Source organism: Terrapene carolina, unplaced genomic scaffold, assembly GCF_002925995.2.
Source record: "Terrapene carolina triunguis isolate 2854851 unplaced genomic scaffold, T_m_triunguis-2.0 Scaffold199, whole genome shotgun sequence".
Taxonomy (NCBI): Eukaryota; Metazoa; Chordata; order Testudines; family Emydidae; genus Terrapene; species Terrapene triunguis.
In genome coordinates, this window is record NW_020664550.1 from 2678634 (window position 1) to 2700859 (window position 22226).

General features: G+C 53.7%; 1 protein-coding gene across 2 annotated transcripts in view; it reads left to right on the forward strand.

The window, feature by feature from the left end:
• LOC113404948 (pleckstrin homology domain-containing family A member 6-like) overlaps positions 1-22226 on the forward strand; it is a 90505-nt gene that overhangs the window by 51203 nt on the left and 17076 nt on the right. Inside the window, exons 1-10 of one of the 2 annotated variants that reach the window (XM_026655235.1) lie at positions 2135-2670; positions 4405-4580; positions 4991-5476; positions 6228-6738; positions 7683-7769; positions 13777-13857; positions 16434-16502; positions 17941-18021; positions 18722-18871; positions 20294-20389. In XM_026655235.1, coding sequence (XP_026511020.1) covers positions 4540-4580; positions 4991-5476; positions 6228-6738; positions 7683-7769; positions 13777-13857; positions 16434-16502; positions 17941-18021; positions 18722-18871; positions 20294-20389 — 1602 coding nt within the window. In that variant the 5' untranslated portion in view covers positions 2135-2670; positions 4405-4539. Of the gene's footprint in view, positions 1-2134; positions 2671-4404; positions 4581-4990; positions 5477-6227; positions 6739-7682; positions 7770-13776; positions 13858-16433; positions 16503-17940; positions 18022-18721; positions 18872-20293; positions 20390-22226 lie in introns of those variants that run through there. The other variant, XM_026655234.2, reaches the window with a different exon arrangement.

Genomic DNA, 22226 nt, shown 5'->3' on the forward strand with positions numbered 1-22226 from the left:
CTCACTGCCAGTCGGGTTAACCCCTTCAGGCCCGTATGGGGAACAGAGGGAGCCCGGGTTAGAGAAAATGCGGCTCTGACCCAATGTCAGCCAAAGGGAGAATGAGAGATTTAAGGCTTTATCATGTTTTATTACTCTCCTCAGCCGCCTCCGTCCTGACCCAGGCCAGGGTTTGGGGGAGGTCAGAGAAGCACTTAGCAGCTGGTTTGTGCCCTCACTTACTCTGTGCAGTCCCTTCGGCCTCTGTGGAGCTGCAATGGCTGGAAGGTGCCACTTGGGCGAAGCACATGCTAAATCCCATTGACTCCAATAGGACTCAAGCATGTGCACAGATCAGGGATCGGCAACCTTTATCACGCAGCCCGTCAGGGTAAGCCCCCTGGCAGGCCGGGCCGGTTTGTTTACTTGCCGCATCTGCAGGGCCGCCCAGAGGGGGGGACAAGTGGGGCAATTTGCTCCAGGCCCTGCAGGGGCCCCCACGAGAGTTTTCAGGGCCCCCCACGAGATTTTTCAGCAGCAATTTGGCGGCGGGTCCTTCACTCGCTCCAGGACCCGCCGCCGAAGACCCCAGGCCCCCTGAATCCTCTGGGCGGCCCTGCACATCTGCAGTTTCGGCCGATCGCAGTTCCCACTGGCCGCGGTTTGCCGCTCCAGGCCAATGGGGGCTGTGGGAAGCCGCGGCCAGCACATCTCTCAGCCCACGCCACTTCCCGCAGCCCCCATTGGCCTGGAGCGGCGAACCGCGGCCAGTGGGAGCCGCAATTGGCCGAACCCGCAGACGCGGCAGGTAACAAACCAGCCCGGCCTGCCAGGGGGCTTTCCCTGACGGGCCTCGTACCAAAGGTTGCCGATCCCTGGCATAGATCATGATTCAACAAAGTCTCTAGGGGAGCAGGGCAGGATTTGGGCCTGGCAGATGCCAGCACTGAGAGCAAAATTTACCTCGGTGCATCACTGGAGCTGCTCTCTAGAGCTTGGCTGGTTCCTAGGGACTGTGCTGATCCTTGGTGCAGGAGTGAATGCCACTCATGGAGAGTGTTTACGTTCACGTCCCCCTTTCCACTGGGGACTGGAGAGACAGAACTGGAGCTGGGTTCCAGGTTCCCATCGAAATACAATGCTCTGTCCCAAAAAAGCCATTTTGCATTGCAAAAGAAAAATTTTGACCCACATGTTTTTGGGTGATTTTTGAAATTTTTTTACTGCAAACCATTTTTTTCTCCCTCCCAAAAAAGCCTGAAAAGCTTTTTTTTTTATTTTGTTTTTCACTTAAAAAACTGGACATTTTCCTGGGAAATTTGGATAAAAATGAAAATGTTTCAAAATTTCCATTGGAGTAAATTGACATTTTCCAAACAGCGTTGCACAGAGAACGATTTTTCTTATGGACTCCAATATTTCTTAATTCTGTACGGGGCTTAGGTACTCTGATGACAGGTGCCTTAGAACTAAACTGGGCAGCTAAACAGACAGACAGCCCTTCCTGGGGGCAATAAAGGAGAAAGCATCTCTGTAATGTTAGCTTCTACCGATGACTATGAACCATGGAATTTGAATCTGGATCTAAATTTTCCCAAAATTCCCCTGAATTTTGGATCCTACATTGTGGTTCTAGCCCATGTCTACTACCCAGAGATTCATCCTGATTAGCCATAATGGGAAAAAGAGAGTTGAAAAAGCCATAAATGAGGCACCGGCAGGCTCAGGAGTTTAGAAGTGGCTTACTGAGCCTTTCACTTGGAGGTTGCTGGTTTGAATCCCATCAAAGTCAGTGCTCAAGTGCAGGCTAGAGAGCCTGGGAAATAGGTTTTTTCCATCTCTAGAGTTGCCATCTGATGGCTGTTCTGTCTTTCCCTATGGGGAGAGATTTGGTAGGTCCCAGTCCTGGACTCGGTGGACAAGTATCTGCATGAGTCAATTGACACTCTTGGTGGTGGTCTCATCAGAGAGGCCAAGGAAGGAACAAGCCACAGAGACTGAGCCCCCTGGACCCCACCCTCTGATCTCTTCGAGTCAGGGCTGGGTCACGTTGGCAGGGCAGTGGAGGGGTAACGCGTACCCTGTGCAGAGTGGCCATAAACCCCTACCTCCTGAGTAAGAGGAGATTACTGGTAGTCACGTTTCACACCTACTTTGCACTTGCTGGGATGCTGTAAATGACTGCACAGGGCCGGAAGGGGGAGCAGTTGTCATTGGATCCACTATGTCCTGTTTGAAAAATGGAGATGATATTAACCTATCCTCACAAGGGGGCTGTGTGAGGCTTAATTGATTACTGTGCAAAGTACTGCTGTATCTTTGATCCACACGGGGTCAGTCTCTGATGGCACAATTTGACTCCCAGTGGGTCTGATCCAGCCTTCTTCGCACGCCTAGAAGGCCGGATCAGGCCCGATGAGAGGCTGTTAAATGGGTAGGATTCCATCCTCTGGTTCTGGGCTAACCCAGCACTGAGCGTGTTCTCAGGTACCCTCCATCTGCCCCTCTTTGGTGACACTGCTGCTCCTGCCACGCTCTGCCTGCCTGATGCATCTCCCTGTTGAATTCTCTGCTGGGTGGTTTGACCTGTTCTCTGTGTTTCCTCCTTTCTTCCGCGTGAGGATCTCCCCCCTGGAGAGGAGGTTTCTTCCAAGTGCCCGTCTGCAATGCCAGCACACAGCCACCAAATAGGTAGTATGCTTCTTCCATTTCCAAATGCATGCTGGAAAGAGAAGGGATGCGGCCGGTCGCAGATTGCCCAGCATGCTTTATTCACCTCCACCCGACGAAGGGGGACGAAACATTGGGGTTTATGTCTCTCTCTTGCGGATTGCATGCTTAGATCTTCCTGGTGTTCCCTAGTTGGGAACTTGGTGGAAAGACCGAGGTTTGTATGAGCCTGGCAGGAAAGATTCCTCCGGGGCTGGGAGCCCTTGACTAGTAACAGCAGCTGGTCAAAAAATGTTACATATTCCCCCAGGGGGGATCGATTAGAACACAAGGAAGAATTTTCCATTTTGTTGAAAAATTTGGGTTTTTTTTGGCAAAACAAACGTCCAAAGTTTGTTTTTCAGTCTTTGGGGTTGGTGGGGAGGGAAAGAAGGGGGGAGGGAAGGGGAAACCCAGAGAACCAAAATAATCTTTGGGATTTTGTACTTTTTTGTCAAAAAAACCAGAAGATTTTGACCCAAATGAACATTTCTCCGTAAAATTGGTTTTATTCGAAAAGCCATTTGTCATCAAAACCATGTACCAGTAAGAATGTTTTGACCAGCTCTGTTCTTATCTTACCATTGCCAGCTGGCTCCTTTATAAGCTCTGAACATCCGCGAAGGGGACATGCACTGACATTCGCGGCCAACCTGCAAGATTTGCATCCAGATTTGCAAGGAGCATTTGCATCTGGGGTTTGGCTCAGGGTAGCATCCTGCCGCTTCCTGGATCTGAACTCCCTTGATGATCAGCTGTTCGGATCGGGGAGGTTTTGATTCAGGCCCGTCTATAGTTGAAGTTGTGAGCCGGATGAGCCTGGATAAATCCATTCCTGATGGAACATCTTCCTCCAGTTCAGGATTTACCTGTGCCTGCCCCAGGGTAGAGCCTATATTTGTATGCTGTGATAACTAGCAGATCCTGCTCTGGTACAGAGGGGAGTAGTAACAAGACTAGGAAGCGGTAATAGTAGTCTGCAGAGCTGGACTCCACCCTTCGGAAGGGATCAGGAGTGTTTCGAGGTGGGTTTCTCTGCCCACTTCTGCCCCTGAAACCAGAAGTCCTAAAAATGCTCTTCTCACTGTTCCTGGTCAGGGTCAGAATTGTGAACTCTTGTTAAATCAGGGCTCCGGTATTGTGCGGTGACTGCCCCAAGTCCTGCAGCGTCCCTGGTGCAAGATGTCCTGCTTGGATCAGTACTGCAGAGTGCTGTCGTGTTTTATGTTTAATAAGGGTTCCATGCCAGGAATTCCCAGAGGGGGCCCATTCTGCTGCGGTTTCCCACATCTCAGGGTATGGGGAGAGCTTATGATAAGATGGCGCTCATCTGAACCTTTCTAGATCCCGCCCATCACTAGATATGGGTCTCCCTGAGTCAGTGAATCCAAGGGAAAGAGCCTTGCATTTGCTTTGTGTGCCTTGCTCGAATGGGCTGTCGGGAGACCCCTGGCGATGGCATGTAACCCAAATCTGACCTCTCCCGATGTCCCACAGCATTGGGTCATTTTCACCCGACTGGCCTGGGGACGGACCTGACGATTTGATGGGTATTTCTCCATCTCTCTGACCCTGTGGCGGGGGGTGGGGGAGAGGGGGTAGAGCTGGCGCTGGGGGAGAGCTGGCACGGTTTCACCTACAATTCCAGGCACCCTCAACTGGACGACTGACTTCTCTCTCCTCTCTCTGTGTATGCACTTCTCTCCCTCCCTGCAGGTGACTGTGTGCTGGGTGGAGGAGGCCCTGGGGCGTCACACGCAGTCCCTCTCTTCCCAGGCCGAGCACGCCGGCATCCGGACCTACTTCTTCAGCGCCGAGAACACCGAAGAGCAGGAGTCCTGGATCCAAGCCATGGGCGAGGCTGCCCGGGTGCAGATCCCACCCCCCCAGAGGTCAGCACGACAGGCACCTTATGCTGTGCAGCAGTTGTCAGAGACTCAGGGTCTCTTTGGAGAATTGGGGGGAGGGGGTCCTGCCTCAAGTTGGGGGCACATTGGAGGATACAGTGGCTATTAACTTGGGGGCACAGTTGCTAGATAACTTGGGGTCCCTTTGGAGATGAGGGGAAGTGGCCATTAACCATGGGGTCCTTTCAGCACTTGGAGGGGCAGTGGCTGGAAAACTGAAGTCCTTTGGAGCATGTAGGGTGTACAGCAATTTGGGGGACACGTCAGAGCGGAGAGGGTCAGTAACCATCCACTAGGGCGTCCAGGGACTGGATCGGCCCCACTGTCCTGGGATGATTTGGGCCCAGGGTTGCTGTCCAGTGGGAGGTGACGCTCTGCGTTTCTGTGCCTGGCAGGCGGGAGAAGACGGACTCTGAGAACATCCCCCCCAGCAAGCACCACCACCACCGGACCACTGCTCACAGGGAGCACCCCAAAGCAGACCTGGAAGCCAAGACCAGAGGGGAGGGTGATGGGCGTGGTTCAGAGAAGATCGAGAGGAAGTTGGAGAGGATCGACAGCAAGAAGGAACCCCTGGTGAAAGCCAACGGCATTGTGGGCCAGGAGATGCCATCTGAGCCCGGCAGCCCTTACCCTGAAGCCCCACGGTTTCCAGCTGGGGTGGAGAGATCCACGCAGCCCAACGGCTGGCAGTACTCTTCCCCCAGCCGCCCCGGCAGCACCGCCTACCCGCCGCAGGATGGGGAGAGCGTGGTGCACCGTCCGGGCTTTGTGCCACGCACCAACCCGGAGAAGATCGCCCAGAGGAAGAGCTCCATGACGCAGCTGCAGCAGTGGGTGAACCTGCGCCGGGGGGCTGCCCCGCCGGAGGAGCTGAGGAGGTGAGAGGGCTGCATGGTGTGCCGTGCTGGGGTTAACATAAGGGAAAGGGCAGCAGATCTCCTCCTCTCCCTGGCAGAACAGCATTCCCATCCTTCCCAGCTGATGGGGGGGAGCGTTCCCCCTCCTGTTCTCCAGCCACAGGGACGGGGGTTGGGCCAGGAAACCTCCACCAAACCACGTGCTGCTGGGCCATGCAAACCAATAGGCCTGCCCCCCAGGACCGGGACTAGGGGGCAGTGAGTTTGGAGCGTGGGGAGCAGCAGCATAAGCAAAGGGAGCCAGGCGGAGATGCGATCACGAAGCCTAGCTCACTGCTGCAGCCTGCCAAGTGGCGTAGGGGAGCAGCTGTGTGCCAGCCATGCCCCGGGGAGGTGGCTGGGCAGAGAGGAAAGTCATGGCCTAGGGTCTCCTAGCACCGACACTGACTCCAGTTAGCTTCCTGAGGCGGCTGTGTGGGCCCCTGCTCTGAGATCCGAAGGCTGGTGCAGTGGGGAGCGGTCAGTGTCCGAGTTCTAGGAGATTGCCCTCCGGATGGGGTCCAGGGGTCTGTCCCATCGCCGGCAGGGGATGCCGCACTGCTCGGCACCTTGGGCGTCCCTCGCAGGATCTGCCCTGCCAGCAGGTGGCGGGCGGACACCGGCCCATCGGCGCAGGCCTAGGCTGTGGCTTTCCCATTGAAATCCCGATGGAGTTGAAGCGCTGGATCCAGGTTTTACGATTCTCTCTCTTCCTTCCTTGGGGGGATTGTAGCCCCACCAGGTTTTTCCCGATGTCTCGAAGGGTCCCCGACTACTACGCCCCTTACTCGCCCCAGTACCCTGAGGATTACCAGTACTACCCGCCCGGCGTGCGCCCTGACAGCATCTGCTCCATGCCCGCCTATGAGCGGGTGAGCCCACAGTGGGCTGCGGAGGACAAGCGCCACTCCTTCCGCAATGGAGGCCCCTACCAGCTGCGTGAGTGGAAGGAGCACCCGGGTTACGGCAGGCAGGACGTCCCCGTCTGGATCCCCGGCCCCGGCCGGCAGCCTGTGTATTACGACGAGGTGGATGCTGCCTCGGACTCCCTGCGGAGGATGTCCCTCCAGCCCCGCTCCAGGTCCGTGCCCCGTTCGCCCAGCCAGGGCACCTACAACAGGGCGAGGATGTACTCCCCGGTCAGGTCGCCCAGCACCCGCTTTGAGAGGATGCCATCCAGGAGCGAGGAGATCTATGCTGACCCTGCAGCCTACATGATGAGGCGATCGGTCAGTTCCCCAAAGGTAAATGCCTGCCCTTTAGAGGAACAGCAAAGGGGGCTGCAGGTCAGGATCGAGGGGCACTGGCAGAGCTGGATGGGGGGAGCCCAGGACTGGAATAACAACGGTCTGCAGGTCAAGATTGCAAGCTCAACTTGCACCCCCGCTTGCACTGTGCCTGGCTCAGGGTGCGGGGGTTCGTTTAACTCCTTCATGACTGCTCTGCTTGTGCCAAATGTCCTTGGACCAGGGCGCTGGCCTTCAGAGCTTCCTCCTGGCCTACCTCCTCTGCCTCCCTGTGAAGATACCCTGCCAGGTTATTTGTGTTTGTTTCCTTCCTGCTTCTCCTCATAAGATGAGCAAAGAGGGCAAGCCTGTCTCAGAGCGCCAGGGCAGGGGAAACAGGGGGGAGAGATGGTAATGCTCTCCGGGGCACAGGGTAATTCGGTTATCTGAGCCATTAGAGGCTTGAGGAGCCTTTTCTGGGTTTCCCTGACAGTAAGCGCAGGAGTCTCCGGATGAGACAGTGCAAGGGAACCTGGCTGAGCTGTTGTACAGTCAGAGCGAGAGATGAGCCCGACCCAAAACCTGGATCCAAACACCCCTGAACTGTAGAACTGGGATCTGTGCCTGAACTCAGACTTTTAGGCATATCCCCTTTTCCTTTCCTGCCACCTTCCCCACTAGAAAATCTCCTCCTAAGAAGAGGCATGGTGGGACTGTCCATAAGGCAAACAACTGGGACCAAATGAGTTGGGTTCTGCTCCCAGCTCCGCTACTGGCTCACTCTGTGACCTTGGGCATGCAAGCTCACTGCCTCAGCTTCCCCATCCCTAAAATGGGCATAATTTAAACTGAGCGAGCTGAGATCCAACTGCGCAGTGTGAGCAACCGCAGTCAGTTTATGGAGTGGTATAAACATCTCACATGTCTCGGCGGGGGGGCGGGGGTGTCTCTTCTCTTCTCAGTATGATTATCTGGGTGACAGGAGGCCCGTCCCTGCAGGAATGTATCCCTACAACTACCCGGCGTCCCCTACAGTCCACGACAAAATGGTATGTGCTGTCGGTGTCCGGGCGTTCCATTGCTGACCGTGTCTCTCCCGAGCTGGTGGGAGCTGCTGGAGTCGGGGATAAAGGAAGTGATACTGAGATGCCTGCTTTGCTGGCGTGGGGCTGGAAGTTTAGAGCTTCCTGAGATTACCAGTGTGTGTCCAGCCAAGGGGCATGTGTGGCAGCTGGGGTGTATTTCCCTTTCCTCTCTATTCATTGCACCGGACGCGCTGTGAGTCCATCTGCCCTGGATGTGCAAGGAGCATAGCTGGGACTCAGACTAGACTGACTTCTCATCCGCGGGGCGGGAGCAGGGAGGCTGGGGAGTGGGGTGCATCTATTCTTGGAAGACTGAGGAGGAAACCGATCTGCTCTGAGTCCTTTGCAAAGATCTGAAGGGGATGCACGATCTGGCATCGGGGGTGCCGTTTGGGGCTGGGTCCAGTGAACCCCACATGGAAATCCGCTCCCACCTTTCCCCAGCGCATCACCGTTCCCGCTGCAGAGTGGTGTACCCACTGGAGCGGAGGGTGTTGGAAGGTGGGCGTGTGTTACCTTGGGGGTACGTGCCTACCCTAGTCCAGGGACTCATCACTATGAAGCCCCTCAAGGAGTAACGAAGGTGCACAACTGCTTGGAAATCCCAGCTCCGGACGTATCCTATCACCTTGCTGTCTGGTTTTCAGCTGGGGGAGTGGGGAAGGGGGGTGTGGATGCGAAGGATGGATCGAGCCCTCCTTTTCCTCTTTCTCTTCCGTTCCCAGGTTTCGGCTGCAATACCTGCTTTGCTTTGCCCAACCAGCCTGAGCTTTTCTTTTTGATTTGGGTATTTTAATAAGTCAGGGGCAGCAGCCAGAATCCACTTGCCTGGGCTGGAACCTCCAGTCTGGGACTTAACCGCTCTGTGCCAGGGCCTTGCTCTTTCACCCGGGAGAGCAGTGGGTAGACCCCAGACTGGACTTAGATGCCCCACGGAATGGACTTGAGCCGCACCCCTGCTGCACGCAGCTTCTCCCCCTCACTGCTCCTGTCTTGTGGCCTAGCTATTCACACCGGATTTCATTTTGATCGGTAAATGCATGAGGCTGAGCTGGAAGCGTGTGGATGGAATCCCGGCGCCATTGAGCTGATCCAGGAACCATGTCAAAAAGCCCCATTCCCAGCTTCCGGTGCTGTGGGGCAAAGGGGCAGTGAAAGCATCGAGCAGTGGGGTGTGTTAGAGGAGCTGCTAGCTGTGGCAGCTCCCGTCCCTTGGAGCGAGAGTCACCAACGGCAATAATGCAGGAGCCCTAGCTGCGTGGAAGCTCCCAGCTACTGCAGACCCTAGCGGAAGGCGATGCAATGCTGGCTGTGGGGGGAGTTCCTAGCTACTTTGAACCCAGCTTCTCCCTGCAGGAGGTGATCTGGGAATGGGGAAGGAGCATTGCCTGGAGGGGAACTCTCATTCACTGCAGTCCCAGCCCCACCCAGCGGGAGGCGCTCTAGGGAATGGGGCAGGAGCACTGGCTGTGAGGGAGCTCCCAGCAGGAGCCCCTGTCAGGAGCACAGAAAGATCTCTTGAAAAGGCTGCTCGTGCTAAGCACTCACCGCCAGTCCTGCTTTCGGAGCGGCTTAGCCACAGGAGGCAGTACTTGGCCTCCCAGCCCGAGAGCTCTTCGCCTTTCTGCAGCCTTCACCTAACCGCTTTGCTTCTTCTTTGTGTGTTTGTTTGTGTTTCCGTTTTTGCTGCATGTCTGTTGGCTCCTGGTAGGATGAACTTTTAGACCTTCAGTTGCAAAGAAACCTAGAATATTTGGACCAGCAGGTAGGCAGAGCTGGCCGCGAACGTCACGCTGCTCATGTCCCCTCCTGCCTCTGTCACTGCGCCATCTCCCCTCTGCCTTCAGTACACTGTCATTCCCTGCCCCTTCCCTGAACATCCATTCTGCAGCCTTTCTTGGCATCGCGGCAGCATAAGCCATCTTTGGTTTGCTTCCTCCATTCTTCCCTTCTGCAGGGTCGCCCATCACTTGACTGGACAAATGCCTTCTGTGCGTCAAATGACTGCGAGGTACCACACCAGAGTCAGCGGTGCAATGAATGTGTGTATATTGAATGCCCCTACACGCTGGTGCGAATCAGGAGTAACTTGAGTTGGGTCACTGGAGATTGACTGGGGCGAGTGGGAGGAGAACGTGACCTGTCCAGATGTGATTGGATCAGAAAATGGGTGTGTATGTAAATGTAAATTTCACCAGTCTAGGGCCTGGATTCTCCTTGCACACCCATGTGTCACTAGTATAACTGCACTGATTCCAGTGGGCTCACTCCTGATTTGCACCAGCGTAAGTGAGAGCAGAAGCTGGCAGCAAGCCAGCACAGATTATGCTAATGTGGGACCAGATTCCATCCCACCTCACTCATCCTAGTTCCTTACTCTTCTGGGAACCAGTCCATGGGTATGGCACGACTCACTGGAAGGAAGGGGAGCAGAAACTGGCCCTCAGTGTCTCCACCTGCTCTGGGTCACCCCTGAATGTGGTTCAGTGAATTCTCCGGGAGCCGTGCATCTGCTTACGCTGGGTCTGATTGAGTGTACGGAGGTGGCAGATCGTGGAGTGCTGTGGGTGGGAGGCAGGTAGTTTTCTGGGATGGGTCAGCAGACTGTTTTCGGACGCGATACCTTCAGGAGGGGACAGCCAGGCCCTGTGTCCCGTCCAGTGTAGGAAGAGCACTGCCTGATTTGGGTGCTCATGAAGAGTTCTGGACTGACAGCCCAGGAGAATGAGCCCGCCCTGCCCACAGCACAGGGACGGTTTGGCCAGCAATAAGGCGTGTGCTGTCCCTGCCAACAGACCTTTGATCTAGCGGGTCAGCCTTCTGGGGGGGAAAGTGGCTTAGCCCATCCTCGACCTCCGAGCTGAGACACCTGCTCTGAGGGGGAAGGAGCCAGGGGAGACGGTGCTTGGAGTTCTTAGTCCAAGCAGCTAGAGATTGTGGGATGAACATGGGGCTCCTGTTACGTCCAGGCTAGGAGTGGACCACTAAACATTTACAAAGACCTGAAGAGCATTGCCATACGGCTGGGTGCAAGTATGTGATATTCTGTGTGTGTGTGTGTGTGTGTGTGTGTGTGTGTGTGTGTGTGTGTGTGTGTGTGTGTGTGTGTGCGCGCGTATGTGTGCAGGCTCTTGTTTGTGTGTTGTTGAAGAGGGGCAGAAATTGGAGATAATTGTTAAGAAATTCAGGAGCATAAAAACTAGTTCCCTCTCAGAGGTGAAAGACTTGATGCAGGTCTTGGGGAAGCATCATCCTTTTCTGATACAAGAACCAGCCCGGACGAACATCCCCCAATCCTTGACCTGAGCCAAACCTCCACTGCACGGGAGGGTGTGTTTGAGGCAGGTTGTAAACTCCACATCATCATAGGAATAGGGAGGGGAAAGCCTTTTGGGGAACATCTGCAGGAGCATCGAGATGAACATTACAGATGAGGCGTGAGATTAAAAAGGGAAAGAAAAAGAAATTCCCCAGGCAAGTGCTGCAGCCTGATGTTTGCCTGCAGAAGTCTGTATTTCAATAGGGAAGCTGCTCCAGACCCTGAGTCATATATGCCCATCGGTAGAGTACTCCCCGAGGTGTGTCTGTCTGGCTTGGAGCAGAGCCAGACATGAGCGAGGAGAAGTCAGTAAAATAAAACGCTCTCCAGATTATTTCACAGCCATCAGCAGCAGGGTTTCCTCTCGTGAGTTCTTTGAAAATGCTCCCTCAAAGGCTTACTGTCTCCTCCTCCTTCCCGACTGACCTTTGGAGAGACTAATCAAGTGTCCCTTTAAAGCACTGTTTGCTTCTTTATTTTCTCATTCCCTGTTTGTCTGGGAAGCTGGAACGGAACATCTTAGACATGATCCTCAGCTAGTGTACGCTGACGCAGCGCCATTGGCTTCTGTACAGCTACGCCCAGTGACATCAGTTGAAGATCTGGCCCTTTGTGTGCTAAACTGACCCCTACCCTTGTGTGGGTACTGGGGGAGCATGAAAGGAAAGGGACAATGGCAAGATTTTATGGTGCAGAATTAGATCTCCTAATTGTGGTGTTTGTCTGGTTGTTTGCAAGTCCCTTTAAATGCTGGTTACATGGGGATCCCACTCCACCAAAACAAACAAAAACATTAGTGCTATTTGTAATTTTAAAAAGAAAATAAGTCCCAGTAGCCAAGTACTAATGACCATCCCTACAATAATAAGCTAGCTTGTGCAATCTTCCCACAATACGCGCCTATGTGGTGGGTAACCCTACAGTCACAAACTGGTGGGTGAAACACTACACTTGCAAACTGGAGTCTGCCAAGCTTCCAGTTTGTGCAGCCCTGAAATAATGAACCAAGTTATCCTCGCCCTAGGGAGAGAGGGGAAACCCAGCAAGATAAGAGATTTCAGTTTTAAATTTCCAAGCGGTTGTTATGAACAACTGTAAGAATGTCGTCTTAAAGAATCTGGTGCATGTACTTTTGCTTCCTTTTATTCTATTCAGTGGGACTATCGAGATATCCCCTATCTAGGTGTTAGCAGCATCATTCTGGGGGTAGTATTTATTTATTAATATGCTCAGACCAGCAGAGGGCATATTAGAACCCATTTTTTAATATGTGGTTCTGACATAAATGGTGTCTTTGTTTATCTTTTTATTTCGCAATTAAGACTGGTGATTTTTAATTTTTTTAAAGGAATATGTAGAATCCTGAGACTCTTGCTCCCCAGATAATAACACTCTTAAAGCTCCACAGGCTGAATTTTAGGCCTAAAATTCCTTTCAGCTACTCCTAAATAGTTCCAGCGTTGGGATCTGACTCTCTTGGATTCAGTCGACATGTGTCCGTGACTGAGTTGGTTTCCATGTAGCAGGGTGGAAAGGCTCGTTTCTGCCTCGCACATCTCAACTCTCCATTCATTCAAGGCCTGTGGGGTATAGCAAACACTGCAACATAGAGCAGACTCCAGCTCTGAGGGCAGGGCGCTTCCTTCTGCAGCGCCACCCAACGTGCCATCTTGCCCCCAGGCAGACCATGCACAGTGAGCGATGGGGTGGGGGAAGTTAGTGACATAGGTGTGGTACAATACAGGCTTTCCTTACCAAGAGACCCTGAAAGATTCCCCGTCGTTCATGGGCGTTATAACCCTGTGCAGCCTCTCCAGCACTGCAATAATACCCTCGCAGTAGCGTAGATGTTAATGGAAACAGAGCGGCCGATCCTGACCTTTGGAACTAGAGCCATGGGCTGATGTGAGGTCAGACCCTGCTCCCGAGTCCCGATGTAACTGTTCTCTGGGTGCATTCAGCTCAGCAGTGAAGAGAGAACTCTGGCTCCATCCTTAGCTCAAGGCTCTTGGAGAGAAAGTCCCTGGGCTCCATCTCTGTTGAGGACCTTGGGGAGTCTGTCTTCTCACGGTGCGAGGAATAGCTGCAGACCATGAAGTCTTGTGTCTAGGCTCACAGCATGGGGAAGGAAGTACGCCTGCAGCCTCCTGTCTTTGTAGAGTAGATCCGGGAGGCAGGGGAATTTTAGTGACCGTGTGGGACACGTGACCTTTGGTCTATCCCCCAGGACGGTGGCTGTGCAATGCGCCTTGGTGCCAGGCTTGCCTCTTTGTGGACAGTAGGGTGGCCTTCTAGACCAGCTCACTTCTGACTGGTGAAGGTTTTCCTCCGTCTCTCCAGAGCTTTGGCTGGTGGCCAGGCGGGGAGCAGAGCTGACTGCATAGAAACTGGGCAGCGATGGCCCAGGTGCGCCAACCCTGCAAGTGGCTGAGCACCTCCTGTGAGGTCCGGTTTGCTCCTGGCGCCCGTCAGCTTCCAGCAGAATTGGTGGCGCTCAGCACCTTGCAGCACGAGGCCTGAAGAGCCCTGTCCAAAGCCTCCCTAACCGATGCCGAAGATCACCCCGTACGATGTCATGAACGTTCATGCTGGAACCGAGGGAGAATCCGTGTCTCTGCTGACATCTGAAATTTCCTTCCTTGTCTGTCGCAGATGAGTGAGAGCGAAACTTTGATCAGTATGGTGAACAGAATGGTGGAGAACTCCTCCCCTAGGGCCCAGCTGTACATGCAAGTAAGAAACCACAGCAGCTCTGCCATCGACAGTCCCATTCCAGCTGCTTTTGCATGGCAGACCCATAGTCCAGCCTCCTCCCACGCACGCAGTTCATTCGGGAACGCGCCACCCCACATCTCCGCTCATTGCAATGCCTCACCCGCCTGTGATAGCTCCATCACAAGCTTCGCTGGGACATCCATAAGCCATTCCAAAGCCTACTGTCTGAAGGGACATAGGAAGTCCTGAGTTCTAATCTCCCTCTCCCATCAACTCCCTGGGCAGCCTTGGGAAAGACACTTACCCTCTCTCTGCCTTGCAGCTCCCATCTGTAAAATGAAGATGATAAATACTTTACATGTCTATGAGGATTAATTAGTTAAAGACCCCACCGCTGCTGGATATCAGGTTTAGACTTGGGGGCACGCACTGTCTTTTTGTTCTCTTTGTACAGCGCCTAGCACAGTGGGGTCCTGGGCTGTGACTGGGGCTCCGGTGCACAACAATAATACAAATAATAATAACCCAGGGTCTTCATCTCCAAAGCACAGTCCTCTGTCCTTTGAGCTGGAGGAGCAACCCCATTAGCTGGGAGCAGAAATCGGCTTTTATCCTTTCTGAGCCACCAGAGGGGGGATGTGACACACCCAGCAAGCATGTTACTTCTGCACAGTGCTTTGTATACAGAAAGTGCATATAAGAACTAAGTATTATTATTGTTTCCTCCTGTAATTCCAAACCGCAAACGCACGCCAACCAGGACCCATTCATAAAAGTCACATCAAGGAAAGCTTAGCATCACTCATTCATGTTTTCAAAGCCTCATTCATAGATCTGCCATCTGTGTTAACCGAACTCACTTTTGCTGAATGCTTCCGATGTATATTTTCCAGACGTTTGTACAGAACACAGTGGGCTGTTGATGGACATAGCAGTGGTCAGGCAGGACCTTAGGCAGGGCATTGGTCAATGTATGTAGCGCTAGCGCTGCACTGGACCCCAGGGCTGTTCTGTTCAGCGGAACCTCCTGGTTGTCTCTCTAGGTGGGCTGTTGGGCATTTTATGCTGCATCGCACTGAGGAAGGGATAGCGTTGGATGGAAAAGTGAAGAAGTTTGTACCCAATGTGTAAATGGAACGTGCCCCCAGCTGGGAAGGAGGGTGCAGTCATGGAGGATTGAGTACAAGCCTGGGACTCAGAGGAAGTCCCACTGGCTCTCCTGTCCTGCTCTGAGACAGCAGGCTCCCTTGGGCCAAATCCTGATCTCGCAGGATCAGGACCTATTTGCAGCTGTGGGTCTCTTAGACAATGAATTGAAGTCTCCTCGCATCCCGTGTGCCGCCCTGGGGAATCACCATTACTCTAGTTTTCCAAGGGAAGGAAAAGTTTTTTAGAGTAAACGTTTTCAGAAGTGCCCACTGACTTTGGGGCCCCATGTGAGACACCTTAGGCCAGCTTTTCAGAGGTGCTGGGCAGTGGGAATGGTGGGTGCTCAGCACCCTGTGCCAATCAGGCCCATAACGTCTCAAGTTGGCCACCCAAAACGTGAGGCACCCAAAACGAGTGGCTGTTTTTGAAAATGTTGTGCCTTGATCTCTCTGCCTTAGCTTTCCCATCTGTAAAATGGTTGTAGTAAAAAGTTGGGGAGCTAAAATAGAAGCACCCCAAATAAAGAGCCTAACACCAGCAGCTCACTGAAAGTTAGCCCTCAGTGGGGAGTGTCAGTGCAGTGTCCCCCAGTGACTGCACCAGCTGTTTCTTTTGGTCTGCTGTTGGCCGCTACCCCTTAGCCCATCCCTCCGGTGACGATCAGCTTGTCTCAGCCTCCCATGAAAGGGGCACTCCGAGACCTTATTCAGCAATTTCTTCTTCCCCATCCCTCTTGTAAGCTACATGCTGAGTCTTTATCTCCTTTTAAGCACACACTCACCCCAGCACCTTCCTACGTTACAAGGGCAGGCAAGGCCCGGCCTTGAGGAGCCCCCCCTCATCTAGAACAGCTTCGTTCTGAGAAACTGAGGCACATTGTGACAGCAGCTTCGTGCACGACGGCCCCCACAAAGGCACCACACCGATTTGCACACCCAGCTCCTCTGGGTGTGAATGGAAACGGGGTAACTGCACGGGCAGGTGGCTAATTACTGTTGTTCACAAGGCCGCATCTAAGCTGTTTACAAATCCAGGCCCCCGATGTGGTTAAATCATGGAAAGCCTTTGCTGAAGGGGCTAGGAAAGGAGTGTTTGCTTGGCAGTTCTCTTGGTTTGTATATGGAGGTGCGGTGCTTTCTTGGCTTCTCCGGGACTAACTGGACACTCAGCAGGCATTTCTAAGCCACTATCAGAGCCCAGCTGGACTTGGGTGATCCTTCTAATCACTGATGGCCAATGCTCTGCATGTGCACACCCTTCACCTCTCATTATTACCCCCCAAGTGTTGTGGGGAAAGAGGACTAGGTTGGTAGGGAATGGGGGACGGTTGGGCTGGAAACCTTTCTCAGCAAGGGCTCCAGCAGCCACCTTGGCTCTCCCAAGAGGCTTGTCATGATGTGCTCCCGGCAGGAGGGAGCAGCAGTGACTGGTTCCTGTTATTGCAGGTGTCTCCCTTCCCAGAGGCCTACAGAGAGACTCTGCACGCCTACAAGATAAGCGAGCAAGACACTGATGTAAGAGCCACGCTCTCTGCTTGCTTGTCCGCCCCGCCCCTCTGCTGTCACCCACCCATCCTCCGCCCCTCAGCAGCTATGCCTTCTCCTGCCCCTTTCTGTGATGTTATTTATCATTGGACGAACATCCTCTCTCATAGCAGAGCTAGAAGGACGCGGGCACCATCAGTATCGTTCGCTGTCGCTCACTCATGTGGCTCGCTCGTCCTCTCTAGTTCTCGGCTTCCTTTCCACTGCATCCCTCCCTGCTGCTATGCGTGTAATTGTGTGTGCATCCTGTCTGCTCGGCTTGTGTGCTACCTGCGTGGGTATTTGCGTAGTAAATGTCCCCTGGAAGATTGCAGCTTGCTGCAGGTCCCCACTGTGCAGATCCCAAAGGGATTTCCCCTGTACCCTGCCCACCTGTGACACAATGACGTGGTAAATAGACAGTGGCCCCTCCCGTTGCTAGAGGGGCTTTGCCCCATATCTGTGGCCTAATGAGTGACCCTGGAAATGAAACTCAGTTCCTAGGAAGCCCAATGGATCCTACTGACTTTTCATTTTCTGTGCTGCCAAGTGTGACTGACCCATCTGCTTCTGAGCTGGGGAAAAGGGGAAGGGGCTCACTGAATGGAGGCTAGAAATGAGATACTGTAGGGTCTCTAGGCTATAAGCTAGCGTCATAGAAGATGTATCTGGTGCTAAACTACTGTCAGGAGGACTGGGGGGCCAAATCCTCGTCCCAATCAAATCATTGGGAGCCACTGACCTGACTGGGATCAGGGTTTGGATCTGTGCCCTGCCTTGGTGAAGATACAGACTCGCTGATCTACCATAATGAGCCTTCTCCATCCTTAACTGTGCACCATGGCGTGATGGCAGAACAGACCCCATCTCCCCTCTCCTGTCAATTATCCACAGCTGGCTTAGCACCAGGGCTCTGAGGTCTGTGGTAAAAGCCAAGGAAGGGCTTCCACACTGAAGGGCTCCAGGGGAATGGGGCTGGGAAGAGGTGCAATCCCCATCCCGTCGTGGTGGACTCCCCGCAGTCGGGCTGCAGAGGGACTTCTGCCAAAACTACGATGGGGGGTACATTGGCCAATCAATAATCAGATGTGCAGAGATCATACAGCACCTTGGGGCATGAGGAAATGTGTGGTGTGGGGGAGCCCCAGCCTTCCAGCCTGCCCTGAACAGCCTTAGTTTCCAGCTGATCAAATGCCATTAAAATACCCAGCCCTCTCCGTTGTTTGCCCAAAGGCTTTAGTGATCTCAAGACAGGAATGGGGAAGCTTAGCACGCACCAGGCAGTATTGCAGCCCAGAGCCTGGAAGTGGTTGTTACTGGCCAGGCCAGCTTTGTACCTGATCTGATGTCCCTTTACACCTTGGACCCTGGTGCCCCTTGCTCTTCATGTTCTCCCCCCCTCCCCTTTTCTTTCCTTGCCCGAGGACAGAAGCTGCTGGGAAAACTGTGTGAGCAAAACAAGGTGGTGAGGGAGCAGGACAGGCTGGTGCAGCAGCTCCGAGCAGAGAAGGTGAGTGGCTGAGGGAGGGGAACGGAGCAGGCTGGTTCCTACCACCCTGGGGGCACCCGAGTGCTGGGGCTAGCCGTGCCTTCTGTTGGTGAGCATTGCACTTCACCAGTAGCAGGGTTGTAGCCGTTACCTGGGATCCCTACGCCATCCCCCATGGTGGGTGGATGAAGCACTCAGACCTCCCGCCAGGGTGGGTATTTTTGCCTGGGCGGTTACACAGCGCTAGTGGCTTTCAATTCTTACCTGGCCCCCATCACGGTAGAGTCCCTCATATGGTACTTATGGTCCCCTCCTGATACTACCTGGCAAGAGGGCAAGTGTTCTGCCCACGTTGCAGATAGGGAACGGAGGCGCAGTGAGGCCAAGTGACTTGCCTGAGGTCACAGGGAGACTGTGGCAGGGCTGGGAAATGAACCCAGATCTCCTGAGTCCCAGGCCAGTGCCTTAACCCTGCGATGACCAACCTCCCTGCTTGCAGGGCTGGGCATTTCTGGGTGCCTGCAGCCCCATCCCCAGGTCAGCCAGATCCGCTTACCCGCTGGCGTTCACCAGGATGGGAGCATGGTTACCCACTGACCATTCTGCTGCAAAAACGGCCCTTTCAGATGCCAACCTCTGGGCTTGCCAAGGCTGAGCGCTTTGCGCGTACGAGGGGAGGGAGGCGATGAGGGTTTAACGACCATCTTATCCCTACCATTAGGAGAGTCTTGAGAGTGCCCTGATGGGGACCCACCAGGAGCTGGAGATGTTCGGGAGCCAGCCAGCCTACCCTGAGAAGCTGCTGCACAAGAAGGAATCCCTCCAGAACCAGCTGATCAACATCCGGGTGGAGCTGTCCCAGGCCAGCACGGTAACAGACACTCCTCTAGCCGTAGGTCCATGAGACTGCTGGGGACCCCTCCTCCTCCTGGGGGTGTCATGGGGACCCAGACTGGCCCAGTGCTTCAATTTCCCCTGTGCCCTGCCCGCAAGTGAACCAATGACATGGTAATGGCCAATGGTCCTCAAGTCACTAGAGAGGCCTTGCACTATACCAGTGGGTTGGATGGGGCACCACACGCCTGGGCACTTCTTCACTGTGGGGAGGATGGGACGCAGGAAGAGGCCCATGTGTCCTGGGCTGCAAAGTGCCATGCAGATTTAACTCATGCAGTGCCATGCACCCCCACTATGCTGCTTCTGAGGGAAGCAGCTGCCCGGCATAGATCCTGGCGTCTGCATGCTGCCCGTGTGGCAGGGACCTTGCTCAGCAGCAGCATGAGCTGAGTGGATGGAGCCTGGTTCTCCAAAGGAACTGCCTGGGCAGCCTGGCTGTTGCTTTCCACGAGGCTGGGACTGTGAGTGCCTGGGAGACCTGGCACTGGAGGGGGGAATGTCTCTGCCACCTCAGCCGGGTGGGGATAAATCTCTTCTCCTCTTTCCTCTCCTTTGTCTGTGCATTGCCCCCTTCTCTTTTTCTTTCATTAAAAAAAGAGGAGGGGGGCAAATCCCATCATCCCACTGTCAACTGAGACATCTTGTACAGGGACAAAAAATATTAACCCCTGCAGCGCCGAGCTGGGGTGCGTGCCAGGGAGCAATATTTTGGGTTCCCACTTGCAGTTTGCATTCCTTGCTTTTCTGCACTCCTGGTTTGCCTTCCAACCCCTGATCCCTAATGGTGCAATACAGTCATCAACAGCTTCTCTTTGCTTCCAGCACAGGCCCTGCCAGCTCCAAAGGAACTCCGGATTAGGGATGGCCACAATTCCCTGGCTACCCAGGGGCTCATTCAGCACAGACGACACCTGTCACTACATCCTGCCTAATCCACTATTGCCACCATCTCTCCACCAATCCCCTCCCCCATTGTCTGCTGTTCCCTGTGAACAAAGCCCCCCTACCATTTTCTGTTGCCTTCCCCTGATATGCCCCCTGGCTCACATGCCCTTCACAGCCAGGCCTGGTATTTCCAACAGGCAGCAAAGACAAGGGATGCCTTTCCCTAGGTGGATTGAGTTGAGCATCCACTAGGAGAGGGTATGGGCTATGGCCTTGCCGGCCGTATCCTAGCTCCATACTCAGTCCCGTGCTATGACACACATGCCAGGGCCCACCCGCTGCCCAAGCTCCTCTTTCTCCAAGGTGGGGATCCCCCTCTTAGCAGCCCATCCTGGCTCTGGCAGGCTGGTGAGGGCTGTGTGCTGGCATCAGGCTGAGTATTCCCTGTGCTCCCCATGGACACAGACAGACAAGCTGATTTCCTGATGGAAATGTTTGCAAATCCCTACAGGCCTTGGCCAACAGCACCATAGAGTATGAGAACTTGGAGGGCGAGGTGTCAGCCCTGCACGATGACCTGTGGGAACAGCTGAACTTGGACATCCAGGTGAGAGAATGGGACTGTGCCCTTTCAGGCCAGTGCTAGTGAATCCAAGCAGCCTGGGATCAGGTGGGGCGTATGAAAATGGAGATCTCAGCCATTCTGGGCAGCTAGACCAGTTCACTAGGGCCTGATTCTGCTCTGGGGTAAATCAGGAGTAACTCCATTGATGACAGTAGAGTTCTCCTCTGTAAAATTGGTGTAAATAAGAGTAAATTCTAGCCCTAAGAGCCCATGACTTGGAGTTTTTTGGTTTCTGTGGGTTTAAGTCACAACTTCAGGACCTGCTTTTCAGAAACCTTCATGTGCAAAAACAAGCGCGTGTTTTTTGGTGCATCTAATTTGTGTGCACAATTATCACGCCTATGCAGGCAGCCACACGAATTATGCAGAAAATGGCCAGTTAGGTGCACAAGTGGCGGTGCAATTACTGGGATTACATGTACAAGCTCAGTTACTGCCTGTGCAAATTAGGAACGCAAATGCACGTGGAGTTTATGCACAGACATTTGCACACGTGGTTCTGAAAATACAGAGTCAAATTCTCAGTAACCAAGGGTGTAAATCCAGAGTAATTCCATTGAATTCGATACTCATTACTCCATATTTACGCTATGTAACATTGAGCAGAATTTGACCCCTAGGTCTTAAAATGACTTGGGATTGACTAATGACCTGGGGATAGATATTCAGCAGGGTCAAAGTACACCCCATCCAAAACTATCTTTCTAAAGCCAGCCCAGTAACCTTCCTTCCTTCTGCTTGAACCATGTCAGTCATCCTAGACTGAACCCTACTCCTTTAAAAACTAATTGGTATATAACCCTAGGTCAGCTTCTTCAAGCTTGGCCTTTGCCTCTGTATTAAGCAAGCTCTGCCTCTTTGGGTAATTACTCACTCTTCCGTTCCAATAATGTATTTATTGGGGGTCTATCTGCTTCAGAGATGGAGCCAAGGTAAACTGGGCATCAGCCTCCCTCACTATAAGGTAGAAGTGGCTGTGCAATAACACTTAAACAGAGCGCCATGCAAATATTACCCAGTCTGTCTTCGCAGCTGCCCCGGCAGGAAAGCAGTGTTATCCCCGGGTGGCCGAGGGGGAAGGCAAGGCACAGCGAAAACGGGACTTGCTTAAGACCGCTGAGCCAGTCAGTGGCAGAGCTGGGATTAGAGCACAGGAGTTCTGAGTGCCCCAGGACACTCACCACTAGGTGGCACTTACAGTCTGCTGTTCTGTAACGAAGCGGGAAAGGCCCAGGGTTACCAGGAGGGGATGAATTCACAGGATAATTGTCACCTGCTGCTATAGAAATGCCTTGGCAGCAGCATGAAGGAATCTTTGCAAGATAAACATTGAGGTGGACTCTGGTGGGGATTGAGGTGCCTAGCCCCCATTGATTTCAATGGGAGTTAGGTGCCTAAATACCTTTGTGGATCCATCCCACCCTAGCTGTTCATTTTCCGAGCAGGTGACTGATTCTGATGCAGGGTTCTAGTTCAGGCCCCCTATGTCTGTGACACCAGACGGGGGGAAGGAGAGGCCGGTAGTCCTGGCCTGTCTTGCCAGTGCCCTGGTGAACAAGCCTATTGCATACTTCAGCCATGCTGGGGCCAGTTTCCCCTGCAAAGCCGTTCATTATTCAGTCCTTGCTCATGCCACCTTTCAGTGACTTCTGGGGCCACATCCCTGCGGGTCCTGTTCCTTGCTCAGACACCCCCCTCAGTGATGGCATTGGGAGCTCCCTCTGAGTGACCCCAGAGTGAAGGCCCCGCGGTTTGGCGCTACGGTATTAGTGGGCAGGAGGAGGCGCTGTGTATTTTTACTGTAGAGCGATGAGGTCAG